General features: G+C 41.5%; 1 protein-coding gene across 3 annotated transcripts in view; it reads left to right on the forward strand.

The window, feature by feature from the left end:
• Positions 1-576: 576 nt before the first annotated feature.
• The window catches only part of IL1R2 (interleukin 1 receptor type 2), a 30,740-nt gene continuing 11,543 nt past the window's right edge, over positions 577-19,773 (forward strand). For 2 of the 3 annotated variants that reach the window (XM_075590406.1, XM_075590408.1), the window contains exons 1-9: positions 577-675; positions 1,125-1,462; positions 3,016-3,120; positions 3,594-3,855; positions 4,511-4,691; positions 8,356-8,530; positions 9,564-9,629; positions 12,450-12,585; positions 16,678-16,823. In XM_075590406.1, coding sequence (XP_075446521.1) covers positions 3,039-3,120; positions 3,594-3,855; positions 4,511-4,691; positions 8,356-8,530; positions 9,564-9,629; positions 12,450-12,585; positions 16,678-16,823 — 1,048 coding nt within the window. In that variant the 5' untranslated portion in view covers positions 577-675; positions 1,125-1,462; positions 3,016-3,038. Of the gene's footprint in view, positions 676-1,124; positions 1,463-2,763; positions 2,879-3,015; positions 3,121-3,593; positions 3,856-4,510; positions 4,692-8,355; positions 8,531-9,563; positions 9,630-12,449; positions 12,586-16,677; positions 16,824-19,773 lie in introns of all 3 variants that reach the window. The other variant, XM_075590407.1, reaches the window with a different exon arrangement.

Genomic DNA, 19,773 nt, shown 5'->3' on the forward strand with positions numbered 1-19,773 from the left:
CATCTGGATGTGCTATGAAGGAGGAATCTTGATTTGTGACATGCCTAATTTTTATTTTTGGAAATGTGAGTAGTCACTCTACCAGTTAATGATTGACTCGACCGACGTGTTCATACAATATTGTACTATTTTTTGCATGTTTTCTTTCTTCCATGGTGCGGTCCTACGCTCCCCTGAACTTTTGGAAGACGTCTCTACAAAATGAGGGACTTGAGAATCAGGCCCTTAATTAAGGGTTTGAGTGGCGATTCCTGTTTGATATTTATATTGTCACTTGCACTTTATATAATCTTATCACCTGTTTTGCAATTATTTTGTATTCACACTATTAATATACGTTTATACTATTTGGTCTTTGGCACCGTATTTATTTCACATGAGTGTTTTTATATATTTATATTAGTTTGTTCACTTGTATTCTATTGCACGGTTCCCTTATAAACACTAGGAGAGCAGATCTAAACACTTTTTGTCTTCACTATCGGAATTAGAATCTCCCATGAGGCCGGCGGCTATCTTGGCTTAGGATATATAAACCCCACCTAGCCTGCTCATTGTTGCTTGACACTTATTTTTTGCTCCTGAGCAGCAAGCAGTCTGGCTATTCTCTTGCCTCCTGCTCTTTGACTTTTCATGGCTACCATTCCCTTGCATCGAGGTCTGCAGACTTTACAGGTACCTTCTGTCTTACCTTGCATTCCCCTTGCACTTCTTACCCCCTGCTATTTTCTCTTTACCTGGCTACCTCACTTTTTGCACCTAGCTCTGCAGACTTTAAATATCTTTTTTTGTTGTTGTACCTTTTTCATTATAATACCTTGGTGTGATCATTAAGCACTATCTATTTAACTTGTTTTTTGGGGGTTCCGCGTTACCTCTGAGGGTTCCCTACTCCTGATAACATTCAAGAGAAATGCATTGCTGGCATCTTTTGGCAGCGAACGGGTTAACTTTCATCCGTACAAGCTTGCCATGTCTGTTCCTGATCCCTATTTATTGCGTCACTGTGTTGGATGTTGAGCTCCTTAAATTATTTGTAGTAACAATCACCTGGAAACACACATTTCACTTAGTTACAAATAAGGAACACGTTCTGTTTTGTCACTTGTCATTTCCCTATTTAGGCAATCAGGATACAGAGGTGGAAGTGGAAAATGTTTGTACTGTTTTAGACATGAAGATGATTAAGAAATATCGGCGGACTTTCCACACCACGTTCAGAAGATATATATATCCATTCTCTGTAATGTCCACTGCCTTTCTATTAAGTGCGGAGTTGGGAATCCTCAGCAGACGTACGGAACAAGCTCTAATTGTGTGTTGTGCTAGGTATATACCAACAAAGATCATTTATCGTGGAAAAACTGAGTAGAGGACACTTGGGATTTCAGAGATCACAAAATAATAGAGACCAAACCCCAGAGATTATTGGAATACGCAACATTTTCTTCTGCAGGATAAGGTATGAAAAGCCAATGGTTGCTTATTTTATATCCCATGTAGGTGCCAATTAGAGATGTGCAAGGTTTTTGCAGTGTTCTGTGAACCATGTGGTGTTGACACCTAATTTTGCCTGAAAAATGTTTCATTTTTTCTTTTTGCCAAAATGACCAAAATTGAACAAGACCCAGAGAGCGTTCTGGTTAATAGCGTTCCCATTTACTTGTATACTTAACCAAACATTCCTCTCTGCCAGAGGTGCACACACTTTTTTTTGTCTGTGTCCCCTTGCCTGCTCTCCCCCCTACTCGCACATCCCACCACCCTTACCTTTTCTCTGGCGTCATCTGACGTCACGTTGCCATTTGACCTTGCGGTGTCATTTGACTCCGTGTTGCCATGGCGATGCGCCGCCGGAGGCGAGGTAAGAGATATACAGAGGCCTTGAGCGCTCACTCCGCGCCTACTCCCGTTTGCGCACCCCTGCTTTATACAACACGTGGCGAGATACCTGGAAAATAAGCTAGTTTAAATATGCAAATATACCTCGTGTGTTCACAGGTATTTCTCCACGTGTTGCATAGAGGAATATTTGGGGAGGAATGTGTCAATGGGTACTTTACTATATAGGACTCCCTCTCGCTCCTCCTTTCCTTCAAAGGCTTTAACCGGATCTTGCAACATTTTGGGAGTGGGACAGTTTTGCGCATCTCTGGTTTTAATGTCACCCAGTTACATTTTTATTTGTATATTTTACTTGCTGATATACCCGGCGTAGCCCGGGATTTAATTTTCCCGCTCCCCCCTCTCTCTACGCTCCCCCTGTCTCTTTCTCCGCTCCCCCTGTCTCTTTCTCCGCTCCCCCTGTCTCTTTCTCCGCTCACCCCTCTCTCTCCCTCCGCTCTCCCCACTCCCCCCTCTCTCTCCACTCCCCCCCTCTCTCTCTCTCTCTCTCTCTCTCTCTCCCCCCATTCCCCTCTTTCTCTCCCTCCTTTCTTCCTCCCCCATTCACATGAATCTGTTCCCACCCTTGACATGAAGGCACCTTCCCCTGTTTTCAGCTCCGTTCCCCCTCCCCCCGTTCACTGATCCATTCTCTCCCCCCCCCCGTTCACAGCTCCGCCCCCCCTTCAGAGCTCCGCCCCCCTTGCACAGCTCCGACCCACTGTGACATCACTCCGCTCAACAGCCAAGGCCTCCCCCTGCACAGCTCCGGCCCACTGTAACATCACGCCACTCGTCAGCCAATGGGAGAACTTGACCCCAAACCCACAAATCCACAAACAAACATACTTTGTTTTTTTTTTTTTATATATACTGTAGATGGATTATACTATGAGGAATAGATTTTGAGACACAAGTAGGAATGTAATCTTTCGAATGGTGACAGTCTCATATAAATTCTGCAACTGCATAAAAACCTGTCCTATGTTTAAATGTAAGGATTACTTTTTTTTTTTTATGCCTCTCTACTGATCTGCATATTTTACTGATTTCCTGGTATTTTTTCACAGCTATTGTATACGGTGCTCTTTAGCAATAATACATATGATCGTGACTTTCTATTCTCCACAGCTTTCTGTTTCGTGTAAAGGAAGATGTGGTTTCCTTATCTAGCGATTGGTACATCATGTTTACTGGAGACTTTGGCCTTTGGAGTTCACCGTTTGGAGAACCCAGGTAGAGATTCTCAAGTTCTAATCTGACAGTGGGGTGAAAGTTTTAAATAAGAATAGTATACCTTTTATTTTTCCAATATAGCTGCAGATATTTATGAACTTTAGTTAAGTTGCCAGGTACAGTATGATAGTGTCGTCTACAGTATCTGAGAATATGGCGCATGTCTCCACTAACTTAAACGATCTAATAATATACTGTAGTACACTTTATCAGGGTTCCAATGAAAGAGGATTTTATGTCAAGGAATTTACTGCCACAACAAATCGCATGGATTTAAAATACTTCTTCTCAAAGTCCCTGGTAACAGAAAAGTTTGAGCTACTGTTCCTGCAATTTAGATAGCACTGTATGTTTGACCATGCAAAATCAACTGGCAAAGTATCTTTGATTTTCAGAAACAGGTGTGTATATTCTCCACAGTTAGTTTCTTCTCCTAACATTAACACACTTTTTAATTTTATTTATTTTTTTAGAAAAATGCCGAGAGCGGATTTCGCATTATAGGGGCTATTTAGTTCTTGACGGAGAGCCCACAGTGCTCAAATGCCCTTCCTTTCAATATCTCCAGTTAGATTTGGCTATAACTGCTGACTTCTCTCTCAATCTGATCTGGACCAAAAACGATTCAGAAAGTCTGATCCTTGGAGAGGAGTCTCGAATTCAGCAACATGGAGATTCTCTTTGGTTTTTCCCAGCATCATCAGAAGACTCTGGAGTCTATTCCTGCATTCTGAGGTACACATTTAAATGTCATCATTCTAGGTGTGCGCGTGGCCCCATGTTTTTGATTTTGGTCTTGTCTCTAAACATTATCCGAGTTCTGGTTTTGGCCTAAAGTCCCCAATAAATATTATTATTTTGAATTAATTAAATACAATTCCACACTGTTTTCTTGGATGTTTTTATTTAATTAAATCAGCGGTACGGGATAACTTTAAGAAAAATATATTTGTATTTTTGTATTACAGATTTGGAGCAAGGGGGTCTCCTGGGCTGACCCTCATTCATTTCAGCCCTGGGAACCCCCTGCTTCCACAGATAGTTACCTCTCTAGTGGTGCCGGTATCTCTACAGGCAGAGAAACTGTGTTCCTTAATGAAATGGCAACAATGTTATCCACTGTAAACTCTGCTGTGTCTGACAAAAAAAAAGTAATACAGTACAGTGCTGGTGGTAGGAAATACGGGAATAGTAATTCTCAATTTAAATTCTCAGTAAGGTACACTTTGAGATCTGTAGATTTTTCATGTAATTAATATATGTAATCAAGCAAACTGACTCCTGTTACTGAGTCATTGCTAGCATATTATCACTTGTATGTCTCTGGATCACAACTTCACTGCGATGAAATGAAAAATACTTACAGAAGGTCACCTACATCTCTTTGCAGAAATTCTTCATTCTGTATTGAAGTGACCATTTCTCTGAATGTTATGAGAGACACAGAGGTGTCCTTGCCTGATATTGCATATGAACAAAATGCCTTTGTTCAATCAAGATTCCAGATGTTTTGCCCTGATTTAAGTGATTTCACAAAAGATAATACAGATGTGCAGCTAAAATGGTACAAGGTATGACATTTAAATGTAATATTTTCTTTTTGGCATTCTATAATCAAATATCGCACCCTTTCCAAAGTGACATTATTTTCATAGAATAATACAGTATGATTAACCTTAATAATCTATCATGGTGGAATTATAGTAGAAACTATACTTTCTAACTTCTTATCCCAATATAAAGCTGGGAAAGAAACTGGTAAAGCATTCTTGATTTAAGATACCTGTTAATACACCTGGAAAATATACTAGGATCAATCATTTAAATATACTTTGCATATTCAAATGTGCTTTTTTTCCCAGGTGTCTCAGGTGTATTCACTTGCATCTCTCCACATGTTGTGTAGAGAAGTGTTTTGGGAGCTAGAGATGTCGGTGTCTTGTTCCCTTTCCCTTCCTCTCGGGAAAATGTCACCTGGTTCGTAACCTTGGGTGAAAGTTTTGCACATCACTAGATAACATGTCCCTGCCAGATTGCAAGTGTAGATTGATGAAAAATGGGATAAAAATACCTTCCATTGAGATGTATTAAGTAAATAAAATACAAAAACAGAAATCCCCTAGAATATGACCATGTAACGCCTGTATGCCCGCAGACCTGGCCAGTCCCCAGTACTGAGGTGGGTAGGGTTATAACACGCACCCACAGCAATGAGGGCGTGCCCGGAGTGTGGTAGTGCGTTGCCGGGCCTGTTGAGAAAAGGTTAGCAGATACTTGCAATGTCCAGTGTACGAGAGTTTGGATAGTAATGTCCGTGTGCCAGAGTTAAGGGGTAATAGAGAGCAGCGTAATCAAGTCCATAAGCCAGTGTTCGAGGATAGGAGAAGGCAGCGTAAACGTATCCGAATGCAGGGTCCAAGGACAGGAGAAAGCAGGGTAATCCAATTCAAAGCAAAGATCAAGCCAGGGAGATCCAAAGGTAAACAGGGACAGGAAACAGCGCTGAAAGAGACAGGAGAGCCTAGCATAGAGACTGCACACACAGGGGTCACAAGAAGCTATGCAGAGCAAAGAGCTAGAGGACAGACAGGGATTATAAAGGAGGGAGCACCAATGGGAGAGAGAGGAGGAGCAGAGGATAGAGTGAGGGGTTGCAGAGATAGGTCAGAAGGAGAGGGAGGAGACATTTAAATCAGACAGGGAAATGGCTTGCACACTATGAGGGGTGGAACCAGGGCTCAGGGAAGACCTACAAGTGGAGCGTGTGCGCGCGCCTTCTGTAAGGGCTGGATGCGCGCACAGAGTGTGCCAGGGAGCGCGAGGAGCGTCGCGCCGTGGGGGCGCTCGCCAAGGACGGGGCAGGAGGAGCAGCTGAAGGAGGTAACGTGGCAGGAGAGGGAATAGAGAGGTGCCGCGAGCAACGAGTGCCGCGGGGGGATCGGGTGTTTGGGGATAAGCGCGCACCTTGCGTGGAACGCGCGTGACAGCTGGATGTGCGTCTGGACAGGGCGCAGAGGAACGGGTGCGGGAGGAGGAAGGGAGAGATGAACGAGGAGGAGGAACAGGGGTGACGGGGACACATTGAGAAGCAGGAATCCCCTGAACCGTCACAGACCACAAATCTTAAAATATGTGAATTTCTTAATCACTTCACTGAAGAGAAGCAGTGCGTCTTCCTTCCCTATTTATCATTTCCATTGGTGTGCATTAAAAGACAAGTGCAATAGATATGTAGCAATATACTGTATTTAATATATGTACTATTACTGCATGTTTATAATCAGTTCCATGTTGATAACATTATACATTACATACATCATATCAAAATGTTCTCAATTGTGAATTTTCATAATAAATCCAGAAGTGAAGTGTATCTCTTAATGGGGGAAAGCAGGCGGTAAAAAGCACATTTGTTTTGCTTTCATTCTAACGTGATGTAAACAATCCTGCAGGTTAGGGAAGTGCTGTTGGAAGGGAGGTGTTCATCACCACACAGGGACTTGCATCTTACAGGGGCTTCCACTAGAGCAGGAGTGGCCTACACCAGTCCTCATGGGCCACCAACAGGTCAGGTTTTCAGGATATCTCGCCTTCAGCACAGGTGGCGGATATCCCTGGTTCAGCACAGGTAGCTTAATGACTGAGCCACTGATAGAGCCACCTGAGCTGAAGCCGGTATATACTTAAAACCGGACCTGTTAGTGACCCTTGAGGACTGGAGTTGGCCACTCTTGCCCTATACCCTCTTCATGCAGTCTAAAAATCAATAAGCTTTTTTCGCCTGGGTATTCCAGACTCATAATCTACATCCTCGTCCTCTGGTGCATCTTCTGAAAGGAAGGAACCTACATGATTGTCCAAAAGAAGTACTATTCACAGACATTTCTCTTTGTGGCGAAGACAAGGTTGCAATTTCTAGCCAAATTGTTTCGCTTGAGATGATGATGCCCCATCTGTCACTATTTGAATGACATGACTTTGAAACCCACCCCTAGACTCCATCCATCTTTGCTTTTTATGACCGGGAGTCAATACTGACAAGATATGTACAATATATATTTCTCTGTGCCAGTTTTGACACATTACAAATATGGTGGCAGACTATAAACATGATTAACACACATTCCCAGCTAGCTCAAACTCCCACACCCACCACATCATGAATATATATTTATGTCAAAAAGGGTGCTACTGGGAGTGGCAAATGTATACAACAAAAGACAGGGGTGCCCAATGCTACATCAAATTGACAAAACATATATGGTAATACTGTAAGTATAAGGTTTAAATACTTCAATATAGAGTGTAAGAGTTTGAGCTAGCTGGGAATGTGTGTTAATCAATTTCTGACTGGTAACAGTTGCATGGAGGTGGTGGCACCTCTCCCCAGAGCTCGCTCCTCCTCACCTTTTTAACTTGGGAGGTCTTTCACTCAGCTGCAAGAACAGGACTTACTATGGTTCTTTCCCCTCATACAGAGGTAAAAGGAAGGGTTCACAGTGTAGTGTAGGACCTGCATTTTTGGTTATACCTTGACGTTTGGTATGCAGGCTTACGACGCTTTGGCCAAAGGGTTAAACTAAATAACCAAGTAATTATTATTATTATTGGAGTATTTAAACTTTATACTTATTACCATATATGTTTTGTCAATTTGATGTAGCATTTGGGCACCCCAGACTATAAACATGGTCACCAATAGAAACCCGGGACATCATTGATATACAGACTTAAAGAGCCCTTGCTTATCCACATCCTCTGGTGGCCTACTGGTCAACAGTTCTATCCCACTGTTATTATGGGGATCAGCCACATGAGACTAATGGAAGTAGAGCTACATAACATAGGGTCAGGGGGTGTGACTCTACAGTAGACACCTTGTCTGTCCCAGACTCACAAATATAGACAAACATGTCTTCTGACAATAAACTTTTACTTTACATTTGAACAAAAAGGTAAATAAAGCATAGCTCGATATACAGTATGGTGCAAACCTTGATCAAATATAGAATATATGTCTTAATATGTCTTCTCCTCCTTTGGTACATAAACTTTAAGAGAATATTCCTTCTCTAATATCTGTTGGCAATCCAGTTAATACTATAATGGTAACTTGGGAATGACCCAATAGCAATTTGTCTCCATATGATACAAGTACATATCAGTTTGTCTGAAAGATGTGATATCAAATTGGTAATATGGTTAAATCGTTTTTTCTTCTTTTCTTTTATTAAGGAAGGAGAACTTTTGCCAAAAGACAATAGCAAGTACACATACTTGGATGGGACCACCTATCTTTACATGCATGATGTACACAATGATGATGAAGGATTTTATAAATGTGAATTAGCTTTTACCCATGGGAGCCAAGAATATACCATTTCCAGAATCATACACCTACGAACTATCGGTAATTGTTTTTCTAAGAACTTTTAAGTCTCCAGTAACGAGCAGAGTTATATATTAAAAAAAAAAAACAATCTCCAATTGTGACATCCTGCTAGTGTGTAGATTACAGATGTGAAAGGTTAAAAATGTCCTGCTTCTTCAGCTTCTCATTTCCCTGCTGCCCTTAAGAATGTCAGTGTCACTTGGAGTAGTCTCGCTTAAACTACTCACACGTATGAAACACACTGCAAGTACAGAGCATCTGAACAAAATTAAACAAGAACGTATATTTTCGTTCTTAAAGCAGTTTGCTATTAAAGCAGCAAAACATGTGAAATTACTTAATTTCATTAATTTAAATTAATAAATCAGTGCTGTAGTATTGGATAATAGTGACTGTTTTTTTTTTTTTTTTTTTAAATTCAACTCAATGTCATTTTTTATGAGTTTTGATATACATTCTTGGATTTCTATAGCAGGTTTTAGCACACCTCCCAAGCAGTGCAAGATATTTGTAACACTGTTCTGTTTGTGATAATTTGTTGCCAATATTCTCAGCAGTTTGAGCTGCAAACTGTAACAATAGATAATTTAACCTAAGTAATATAAGAATACATTGTAGCTGCTGAATTATACTGACTGAGGGATTGATTGAAACTGAAAGGCGGCCATTAGGTTAGGCACACAATCAGAATTTTACAGATTTATAACAAGAGCACCAAACGATTGTCAGTTTAGGTACAGTTTAGTACAGTTTAGTACAGTTTAGTTTAGGTACAGTTTAGTTTAGGTACAGTAAGAATGCAGAATTAAACATTGTCACATATAAAAATAAGAAGAAAATAAAAAAAGGGGAAAGTAGTATTGCTGCTTTAAAGGTGCTATATCCCCAAAGCACACATTTTCTCACGAACGCTCAAAGTGGTCTATTCATTTTTATATTGTTAATCTTTCTGCTTCCATAACTAACAAGTATGTAAATACTCGATAAAACAATGGAGTTTAAATATATGTTTTGCTTTAATGCGTCTTTGTTCATTTAACATCCTATACAGCCCAGGAAAAGAGGCACAATCCTGTGATTGTGAACCCAACTCGCAAGACCATAGCAGCAGCTCTAGGTAAGGTATCATGTTTCTACTGTAGGTGTGGTAGATTTGTGCTAAAGCAATAATATCCTGCTATTAAGACTATGAAGATGATCTTGTCATGCTGGTTTCGTGGTCCAAATGGTTCTAAAAGTGTGAATGCAAAAACATGTATGTGAACACAATCTGAAATCTGACCTTAAGTGCTGTGTGTGGTTGATCATAGTCCAACAATTTTTGCATTTTGCAAAAGAGAGACAGCCAACTGTAGGTCAATATTATAGATGTCCAGTCCTATGTCGTCTGGATATTTTCCATCATTTCTGTTGTCGCTTGTGATACTTCATACTTCAGAATAAATCTCAGGATACAGAGCTTTCAAAGCTTTGCAGGTCTTGTCTAAATGAATATTGCCATTTGACATACTATTTCAAAAGTTCTGAATACTATCTTAAGCATCTTTCATACTGCTATCCATTCCCACCAAACTTAGTGCATTGCTGCAGTGCAACCTGTGACTAATAAATCCGTGTAACCTTCATTGTAGGTCACTTCTGTATGTAATTAATAATAATAATAGCATGTTCTTGTATAGCGCCGCTAGTTTTACGTAGCGCTTTACAGACACATTTTGCAGGCACAGGTCTCTGCCCCGTGGAGCTTACAATCTATTTTTTGGTGCCTGAGGCACAGGGAGATAAGGCGACTTGCCCAAGGTCACAAGGAGCCGACACCGGAAATTGAACCAGGTTCCCCTGCTTCAAACTCGATGACAGTCAGTGTCTTTACTCACTAAGCCACTCCTCCCATTTTCCCATTTTCTCCACTTTGCATTGTCCTACTTCAGTTCTTCCCACGGGCAATGACAAGTTGGCACATATTCTCACTCTCTTTGACTATTGATATTTACCGTATGTATATTGAGTCCAGACCTGGAGAGCTTCCCATTTACTTTTGGTGCCTGAGGTACAGCTCCAACAGGCTAGCACAGGGCATCAGAGGAGCGTTTTGCACTCAGAATCCAGTGCCGGCCCGTGTGCCTAGGGAGATGAACACTTCTACAAATGACTATCTTACATTTCAGTAACGGTTGCTTTTTATTTGTGGCTGCGCGCACCGTGCTGATAGTTTTGTTTTCTGAGTAGACTGTGATGGGGAACTGGCAATTGAAACCAATAAATGTCTAAGGTGGCTCTGCCACCGTGTGTCTCCTTAAAGTAATGGCGAATAATTAATACTGTGACAAAATTAGATGCAATTTAAGCATCAGTGAAAATATTAATAAAACGTGTAGAGAGAATTAATAATCTATTTGGTGCACTTATAATGGTGGATATGGTCATGTGAAACAATAGACATTTAATAACACACTTGTGGGTGATAATAAGAAACCCTCCACTCGAACCCTTAAATAAGGAATGGGAGAATAGTGAACTGGGAGCCTGACCCATTATGGTTTTTGTGCCAGTGCTTTTAAAAATATTGAAAGCAATAATATATATGTAGTGTGCATCCAGTAGCCTTTAAGTTGCTGTTGACTGATGTTTGCCATTAATCAAGATCAGGATCCCTTATGTCAGTGGTTCTCAGATCTCTCCTCAGTGGCCTGAGCCAGACTAGGTTCCTGAGGTAACCCTCCCAATATTCTATTCATATGCAAAGTAATTGCATTCCCCTGTGTGCAAGTGCATTGGGTTTCCCTAAAACCTGGTCATTCAGAAGAGATTTGAGCACATCTGTTTTATGCATTATCTGCACTAAAAAGATACATCCAATTTTCTTTTAAATAACAAGTCATGGCAAATAATCTCTATAACAATCACACTTCAATCTCTACATTTATTTAGACATTATCAAACTTAGGGCGTTATCAATTAAACTCGATTGGCATTATCACACAAAATCTCCCATTGACTTCAATGGGAGTTTTAGTGCGTTAGTGCCATGTCCCCGAATGGGATAGAATGTGCTTTATGCTTTAGCACCATTTAGTAAATATGTCTCAATGTTTAAATAAATTGAATGTGATGAAACATCCATGTACCTGCTCTATCTATTCAATTGAAAAGTGATTATTAAAGAACATGTATTCCATGAAGACCTGCATTAAACTAAGAACTGATCACTGACAATTTGAAATTGCTGCTGATGTCTTTCTGTTAACACCTAAGGCCGCGCGTATAGAGCCCGCGGCGGGTGACGGTGATGCGTCGTCACCCAGAAACTAATGCATTGCCGCCGCCGCGTGCGCTTATAGTAAGTGCGACGGAGCGACGGAGCGTCGCGAATTTTGGTAGCTGGCAATGTTTGATTTTTCAAGGGCTGTTGCCTCATGTGACAGCCCCTGAACCAATCAAATGCCAGTACGTCCACGCCGCCGCCGCCGCAAAGCAAAATATAACTTTCGCTAGCGGCGACGGGTGACGTCACCCATCGCGTCGTGTCGCCCGTCGCGGGCACTATACGCGCCGCCTAAGAGTAGTACGCAGTTTATATTCTGTAATATTAGCTGTTTGTCGTTAGATTAACCATTTGTTATGCAATATGTTGCACTCTCTCTGTAACAATATCTTACATTTGAAATTATCATTAAAAAAATACCATTATTGAAAGGGTGAATGCTTTTACTTTATTTCAACATCAATATATCTCACTAAATGGGAAAATAGAAATACTCTGATCTATTACATTTTTACCTTAACTGAATTAAATGACAAACAAAGTACTGTAGTTTCCAAGAAGATAATTAAGAATGATAATTGGAGTTTCCTTGATTTTGAGCAAATAATTGCTGAAAAGAAATAATAAAAAAAGGTGAAGAATAATAAGGAATTCTATCTATTGCTCGAACAGGCTCCAAATTGATGATTCCATGCAAGGTGTTTACCGGGCAGGGTGGAAACTCTGTTACTATTGTTTGGTGGTTGGCAAATGACTCCTATATTGATGAATACTTCGAAGATGGTCGTGTGAAGGAAGGTACATTTCTGTAAGTGTAAATTATACAGGACTGCTCAGCCTTCTATAGATAGAGTTTGAGGGGAGGTAAGGCACTTTATTTATTGTATGGGGTCCCTGATAAAAATCAAAATGCCAGTAATATATGAGGTTTAAATCCTCAGCAACTTAACAAAACATCATCAAATAGGTGTCACGGCTAATTTGTTGGCATGGACAATGTCACAAGCAGCAATGAATATTTCTAATTATACAGAACAACTCTGTAATTAATAATTCACACATAAGTCTTTATAAAATACTGTTAACAATATGCAGGGGACAGCGTTAATAGTCCGTAACACCAGACAAGATTAATTTCCTGTGAGTACTTACTTGGCAGATATGACTTGTTTAGTAACAATATTAATGTAGTAAGGTTCTATTCATTCAGGTAATGTTTTTTTTTCACGCATTACTACAGTTTTGCATAATAGTAATGAGAAATGTCTGGGTAAATACACAAATAACAGTATTTCTGTAGCTTTGTAATGCAGCTAGAGTAAATTCCTAGCATTAAAATGATTTCCCGTCGCTGTATAAGTAATGTCAATGGAAACGTACAGTACGCGTGATTATTTTCCAGAGGTGACAAGTAAACTTTTTAATGCTTTTGAAATAACTTCCTCCAAAAATGTATTTATTCTAAATAATTCGCTGTTTTATGTGTATTTCAGACGGATTAAATTTTTTTCTACCATGTATAAAATGTTAACCAAAATGAAGTAATTATATTCATTACGCCATTGTCTTTAAAAAAAAAATAGTTTTAAGATAGAATGATTACCTGTTGTGTTAATGAATGTAAAGCATTTTGAGTGACATCACATTGGAAATTTTGAATGGCCTCGTTGCATAATGAATGCCTTTTTTTTTACATTTTGAGGGGGGAAGTTGTGGCTGTTGATTCATTTAGTTTACAGTGCCAAAAGTGGAATATCTAGAAAAAGAACATTCTCGGAAGAGCTTATGGAAGTTTACCCCGTATAAGTGAAAGTTTGTGGTCGCCCTAATGGCCATGATAACTTTCAACTAGAAAAGATTTCAATCTACGTGAATAAAAAGAAATATAATGATTTAGAAGTCTAATAATTAGTGATCGCATTCTGTATGTAATGCTCTATATTGACATTATAAGAGAGCTATGACTAAGACATTAACATGTCTTGACACAATTATACTCGGTAGTATAACTTTTATTATGTCCTGATGCTGCAATTGTTTGTACATATTTTTACACACCAGTATAAACACTATGCAGTACGTGAGGTTAAAGTGGCATTACCTCTTGGGTTTTGAATAGATGGGAAGCAGGGTGTTTTCGGAGCTATACCGTGTTAACTTCAGCTCCGGGGACTGCCTGCTGTCCAAGATACTTGCCTCTAAAGGAGCCCCAGCTGGGCACGTAAAATGTCTGTTTTAAGGTCTTGGTGGCCAATAAGAAGCCGCAACATCATTCCTTGCAGCTTCCTATTGGCTCGTGTGATGCAGGAACTTTTAGATGCAAGTATCTCTGGGAGCAGGGGGTCAACCACAGATAAAACTAAGGCTTCATCCTTGGTGGCCGCGGCCCTCTATGGGACAGGCGCCAGTCGCGTGTGCGCACATAGCGCGATGTGCGACTGCCTTTGCCAAAAGACAAGATTTTTGTCTTTTGGTGTGGTGGTCCAGCGTTGGGCAATGAGGGCGAACCAGCCACGTGACATCACGGCTGCGCCCCCGCCACGCCTCCCCCTGCTCTACTCAAGACGCGCATCCCTTCGCTACCCCTACACCGTAGATTGCAGCTTAATCTGGTGCACGGGCCGCCAGGCGCTCTGACACGCGCATGCACGAAGTGACTGGGGACGTCGCCTAATGTGGCCCAGCTCTGGAGACTCCTTGCTTCCCATCTTTTTTTTTTTAAAGCGGTAAAGCTCTTTTAAAGCAGCAGTCCAAGTTGCCGTTTCCCCCCCCCCCCCCACCCCCTTTACCTTTAATATGTGCATCAATACAATCCACACAATGAAAAGTATTTGGCTAAGTTGCCGATCGATTCGTTCTCCTGTGATCGATTGGCCAAGATTCGGCTTGGGGGTTCACTAAATGGCTGTCAGTGCAGCAGAAGAGGGCCAAAGATGCAAAGTTCTGTGGGGAAGATCATGTGACCAGGCTAAATACAATTTGGTGCATTGCTAGAGAGAGAGAGCAGAGCTCAAAAAGGGGTGTTTCAGAAGAGGAAGGCGATGTGACTTTGTAAATGGTTGCTATAGAAACAAAAAATGCTTGTTACATTATAATACATTAGAAATGTTATTCACAGTTGTTTTGAAAAAAAAATGCTATAAGTATTTTCTCATAGTATAGAACTGATTTATTAAAAAAAAAACTAAAAAAAACATGTGGGATATTGCTTGGGCTGCAGCTTTAAGCCTATACTAAAGTACAATCTGGTCACATGAAGCCTCCCATCTATTTTGAAAAGCAAATCATAATAAAACTTGTTTAAATGTAACTATGATTCTGCATGTGAATAGAAATGTATAATTGTATCAGAGATCGGAAACGTTAAAAGACCTCAATGCACACTCATACAAAAATGTAACATGGGTGCTTAGTTTTAGTAGCCTACCCCAATAGGCTTATCACAATGAAGCAAAAATAAAGGTTTAACCAAGTTAGCACATTAACAAACCAGTGGCGGATTTCCCATTAGGCCCGGGACTAGGGCGGCAACATTTTGGGACGGGAAAAATGTCCGCCTCTGTATACTTTTGTCGCGCTCTCGGACTTATCCGACCTGATAGGAAGTCACTTAGCTGTTGTGGCCGCCTCCTTACCTGCCACCCTACTTCTCATTCTGAACCGCAGCGTCAAATGACGCAGATGACGTCACCAACGTGACGTCACACGGCATCTCATTGCCATGGCAACGCGATGTCACAGGATCAAATCAAATCATTACATTGCGTTACCATGACGTCACATTGGGGACGCCGGCGGCGGCGTCATTTGATGGTGTGGTTCAGAAGGATGGAGGCGGCCGCAACAGCTAAGAGCCTTGGAGCAATGATAGTTATAAAATAAGAATACTTAATAATACAAATTTGAATAAATAAGCATATTTATTAGACCTAGTCACTGGGTGCCAATCTTTCAGTCACTATGGACCTGTCCGGGGCCCTGAGGAAGGACCCTAGAGACAGTGGCTGTATTTCTGATAAACCTTTCTTGTCTGAACAAACTGTTATGCTTTGTGTGCTCACTGGTTAACCTTTTCTTTCCTCAATTGTATCAGAGTTCAGATTGCAACCTTTTTAAGATTTGCACTATACAGCAGGGCCCCGCTTCTTGGCGATCCGCTGATACGGCGAAACCGAGAAGGGGGCCGCCATGTTGAATTTAAAATCGCGCATGCGCAGAATGGGCGGGTGCGCCCGGCACGCAAGGTGCAGACCGCCAGTTGCACGCGCAGACCGCAGGTCGCACATGCGCAGAACGGCAAAAATTCCGGTTTGCGCATGCGCAGCACTGAAAATCGCCAGATCCGCTTTCCGGCTAATTTCACTATACGGCGGGCCTCTGGAACGGAACCCGCCGTATACCCGGGGCCCTGCTGTATTTAAAGCAGCAGTTCAAGCAATATCCTACATGTGTTTTTAAAAAAAAAAAAAAAAAAATCAGTTCAGTACTATGAGAAAATACTTGTAGCATTTAATTTTTTTTTCAAAAAAAATGTTTTAAAGACATTTTTAATGTTTCTAATGTAGGAAGCATTTCCAAAGTGACAGCCCCCTTCCCCTTCTGACAGGCTCTGGCTCTTGAGCCCCGCCCTCTCTCTAGCAGTGCACCAATTGTATCTAGTAACTGCCCTGTCAATCAAATTCCAGGAACCCCAAAATAGCCCAAAATAATGAATTAAATAACCCTGAGCAAAGCGATTGATTACAGGAGAGTGAATCAATCTGCAATTTAGCTAATCAGTTGTCAGTGTGCAGATTGTATTGGTGCATAAATTGAATGGAGTGCTATGTATGTTGTCTGTTGTTTAAATATTTTAACCATGAATACCAACTGCTTATCTCTCCTCTCTCTCCTCTCTCAGAGAAACTACCGAGAATGATGATCGTTACATTGAGGTGCCACTGATTTTTGAAATAGTCAAGGAAGAGGATTTTAGCACTGATTTCAAGTGTATAGCCAGCAATGAATATGGTTTCCAAGTCCTTCCCACACAGATAAGAGAAGCAGGTAATACTATAGACATGGGTCAGAAAAGCTTTGTTTGATATTCCTGGCTTGATAAAGGACACATATACTGTACATACAAAGTCAAGTTTACAATTGTGTATAAAAATGGCATACATTTTGGAGGAAGATAGAAGTGCATACTTAAGCAATTATACCGCTCAATCTATTAAACGGTAAATGCTGAGCCATAAACTAAGATCTAATGATACATTACTGGATTTGGATTGTTAAAGCTGTTCCATACAGCCATAGAGCAAGGAGGTGGACACAATGTAAAATCAATTAGTGATATGCGCTCCAACATATAGATGCAATCTTGGTATAAATCCTTAAATGAAGTGTAGAAAATAGGTACTGGGGCTAGTGAGGTATGTATTCATTGACATTGCATATACCACATATCAGGAACTCTGACCCTGAAGGCTGAAGGCTGAAGGCTGAAATATGAAGAAAATCAGACCTACAGCCTCATTGGGAGAGTCCAAAGGTAGGTAGGAAAAGAATAGCTACTCACAATTCGTATTGCCCCAGTCCTGTAAATCTTGATGGGTGTGCACCCAGGAGAATGCAGAGAGATCCAAGGGAAAATACTCCCACGCACAGCCCTGAACAGAGTGGGATTTATCAAGGGCGGATTGCCCGAAACGCGTAGGAGGGTACCTACCTCCGTTTTTTTTAACTATGGAACAAGAAAGTACTTTACATATTTTTATTAGTCTTTTGGTGTGGGACCCACTCTGTTCAGGGCTGTGCGTTGGAGTATTTTCTTTTGGACACAATGTGAAAGCCTTCACTAGAGGGGCCAGCAATGCATTGTTTGGTGATGTGTAGCAGTCCCCTGACATCAAAGAGGCTAATGGAATCCATCAATGAGATGGCAATTAAAAGGGTTTTCTTCAGTCTGTTGTAGTTTTACGCATAGACAGCGACATTTTTGATTCCTCGTATGCTGAATTGATAATATGGGTCCCAGCAATTACTCAGTGAAAGCAGCAAATTGCACTCGAACAAATACTGCAGAAATTAGGTGGCCTTATTTCTTCACTTGGTTGGGGAACCTAACCCTTGGAATGGTACCAAAGTGTAGCGATTGCATGGCAGGTGTCTGCCCCCTAGTACAAGAATGGAAAAGGGAGTCCTTTTCTTTTCTGATTGTGACTGCAACTCTCTCTTGCCCCCTTACGCTCCCCCCTCTCTCTTTCCCCCTTACACACTCCCCCCTCTCTTGCCCCATTACACTCCCCATCTCTCTTGCTCCGTTACACTCTCTCTCATCTCTTACCTGATTACACACTCCCTCTCTCTCTTGCCCCTTACACTCTCACCCTCTCTTACCCCCTTACCCTCTTCCCCCCTTACACTCTCTTCCATCCCCTTGCCCCCTTACACCCTCTCTTTCCCCATGCCCATTGCTCCCTTACACTCTTCCCCCTCCTTCCCCCTTACACTGCCCCCCATTGCTCCCTTACACTCTCATGGGAGAACAGGTTATTTTACACCATTTTACCGGGATCATTTATTGAGCAAAACAAGGTAGTGAAATAAATTGTAATTTATTCTGCATAAATTCGCTTACACATAATGAAACACAATTACAGATGAAAAGACACACTTACTTTGGGGCTGGGGTTGAAAACTAGACTTTCCTAGGTGCAGGGAACTCTATGGGAGAGTTTAATTCTGACCGGGATTTAGCCCGGAATCTCCTGGAACTCAAATCAGCATAAAATCCCAGCCACATCCGCTACGTTTGTTTCTGTGAACTTGGGCGTAAAAGTCGGGACTTAGTCTCTGGTGGGCAGACTTTTCAGGCTTGAAATCAAAGCCGGTTGCTTTGCTATTGCAAACAAAGCATCTTTGAAAAGCCGGCCAGCGCTTTTTCAGCTCAGACTCAAGGGGAACACACAAACTGATTGGTTCAGGGCTTTTATAGTATTCTCTGCTTCATTCATAAAATAGAAGCAGAGCGGACAGTCAATCAGTGCGTGGGAACTTTCCCAAGCACCCAATGGGAGCCGAGGCGGCTATAAAAGCCGGGTCAGTGGTAATTCGAAACAGTTAAGGGGCATGCACAAGCCTGTCACATACCCCCCCAGCCATCCCAAAGGCACCCCCTGGGCAGGCTCCACTAGGTATGGCAGAACACGTGGCATCCCGGAGGACTGACATTGATCTCGGACCTAGTACTCCACCTTTCTCCGCTGACCAAATGCTGTTCACACCTCTGGGCATTCTGTGGCTGCTTTGAACTCCGAAGTCCAGCAGACTTACCGGCGCCTGTGGGTGTGCACGGGCTGCATGTTTGGACATCGGTTCCGAAAGTAAAAACTTATTACACTACATTAAAGTATATTGTAATACACTCTGAGTCTTTGAGTATAGGGAACAGAAAAGGAAAAATGCTGTCTCTTTATTTCTGCCTGCCTTATTTCCCCATACACTCTCCCTGTGACTCAGTTTGGACTCTCAGAGCCCCCCCCCCCCCTCCCAACCTTATATATGGTTGGGGCACCCAAACGTATACTGGTTGTGGGTCACCTTGGCACTAGCTGGGGTACCCCCCTTAACCTAGGGATTCCCTCAGATAGGGATTCCACTAGCAATGTACCCAAGAAAAAAGAAACCCAGCTATTGTAGCACCAGGAATCTGCTCAGAGGAGTGCAATCCATGCTGTTCGTCTAGAGATTAGATGGTTTTTTTTTTTAAACTAAGCACCCCAGTGTCATATTAACCCTATACTTACCTAAGCGGTCCACAACTGCTCAGACCAATGGTACACTCTAGGTTACAGGACTAGCCAACATTAGAGGAGCTTATATTTTAGAAGCAGTTATTGCATATAGCACACCAGTGTCAAATTAACCCCACACTGACTGGAGTGGCTCACAGATGCTCAGACAAAGGGTGAATACACAGCTATAAGTTTTTGACTAGCAACTTTTATAGGAT

The sequence above is a fragment of the Ascaphus truei genome, chromosome 3 (assembly GCF_040206685.1).
Source record: "Ascaphus truei isolate aAscTru1 chromosome 3, aAscTru1.hap1, whole genome shotgun sequence".
Classification (NCBI taxonomy): Eukaryota; Metazoa; Chordata; class Amphibia; order Anura; family Ascaphidae; genus Ascaphus; species Ascaphus truei.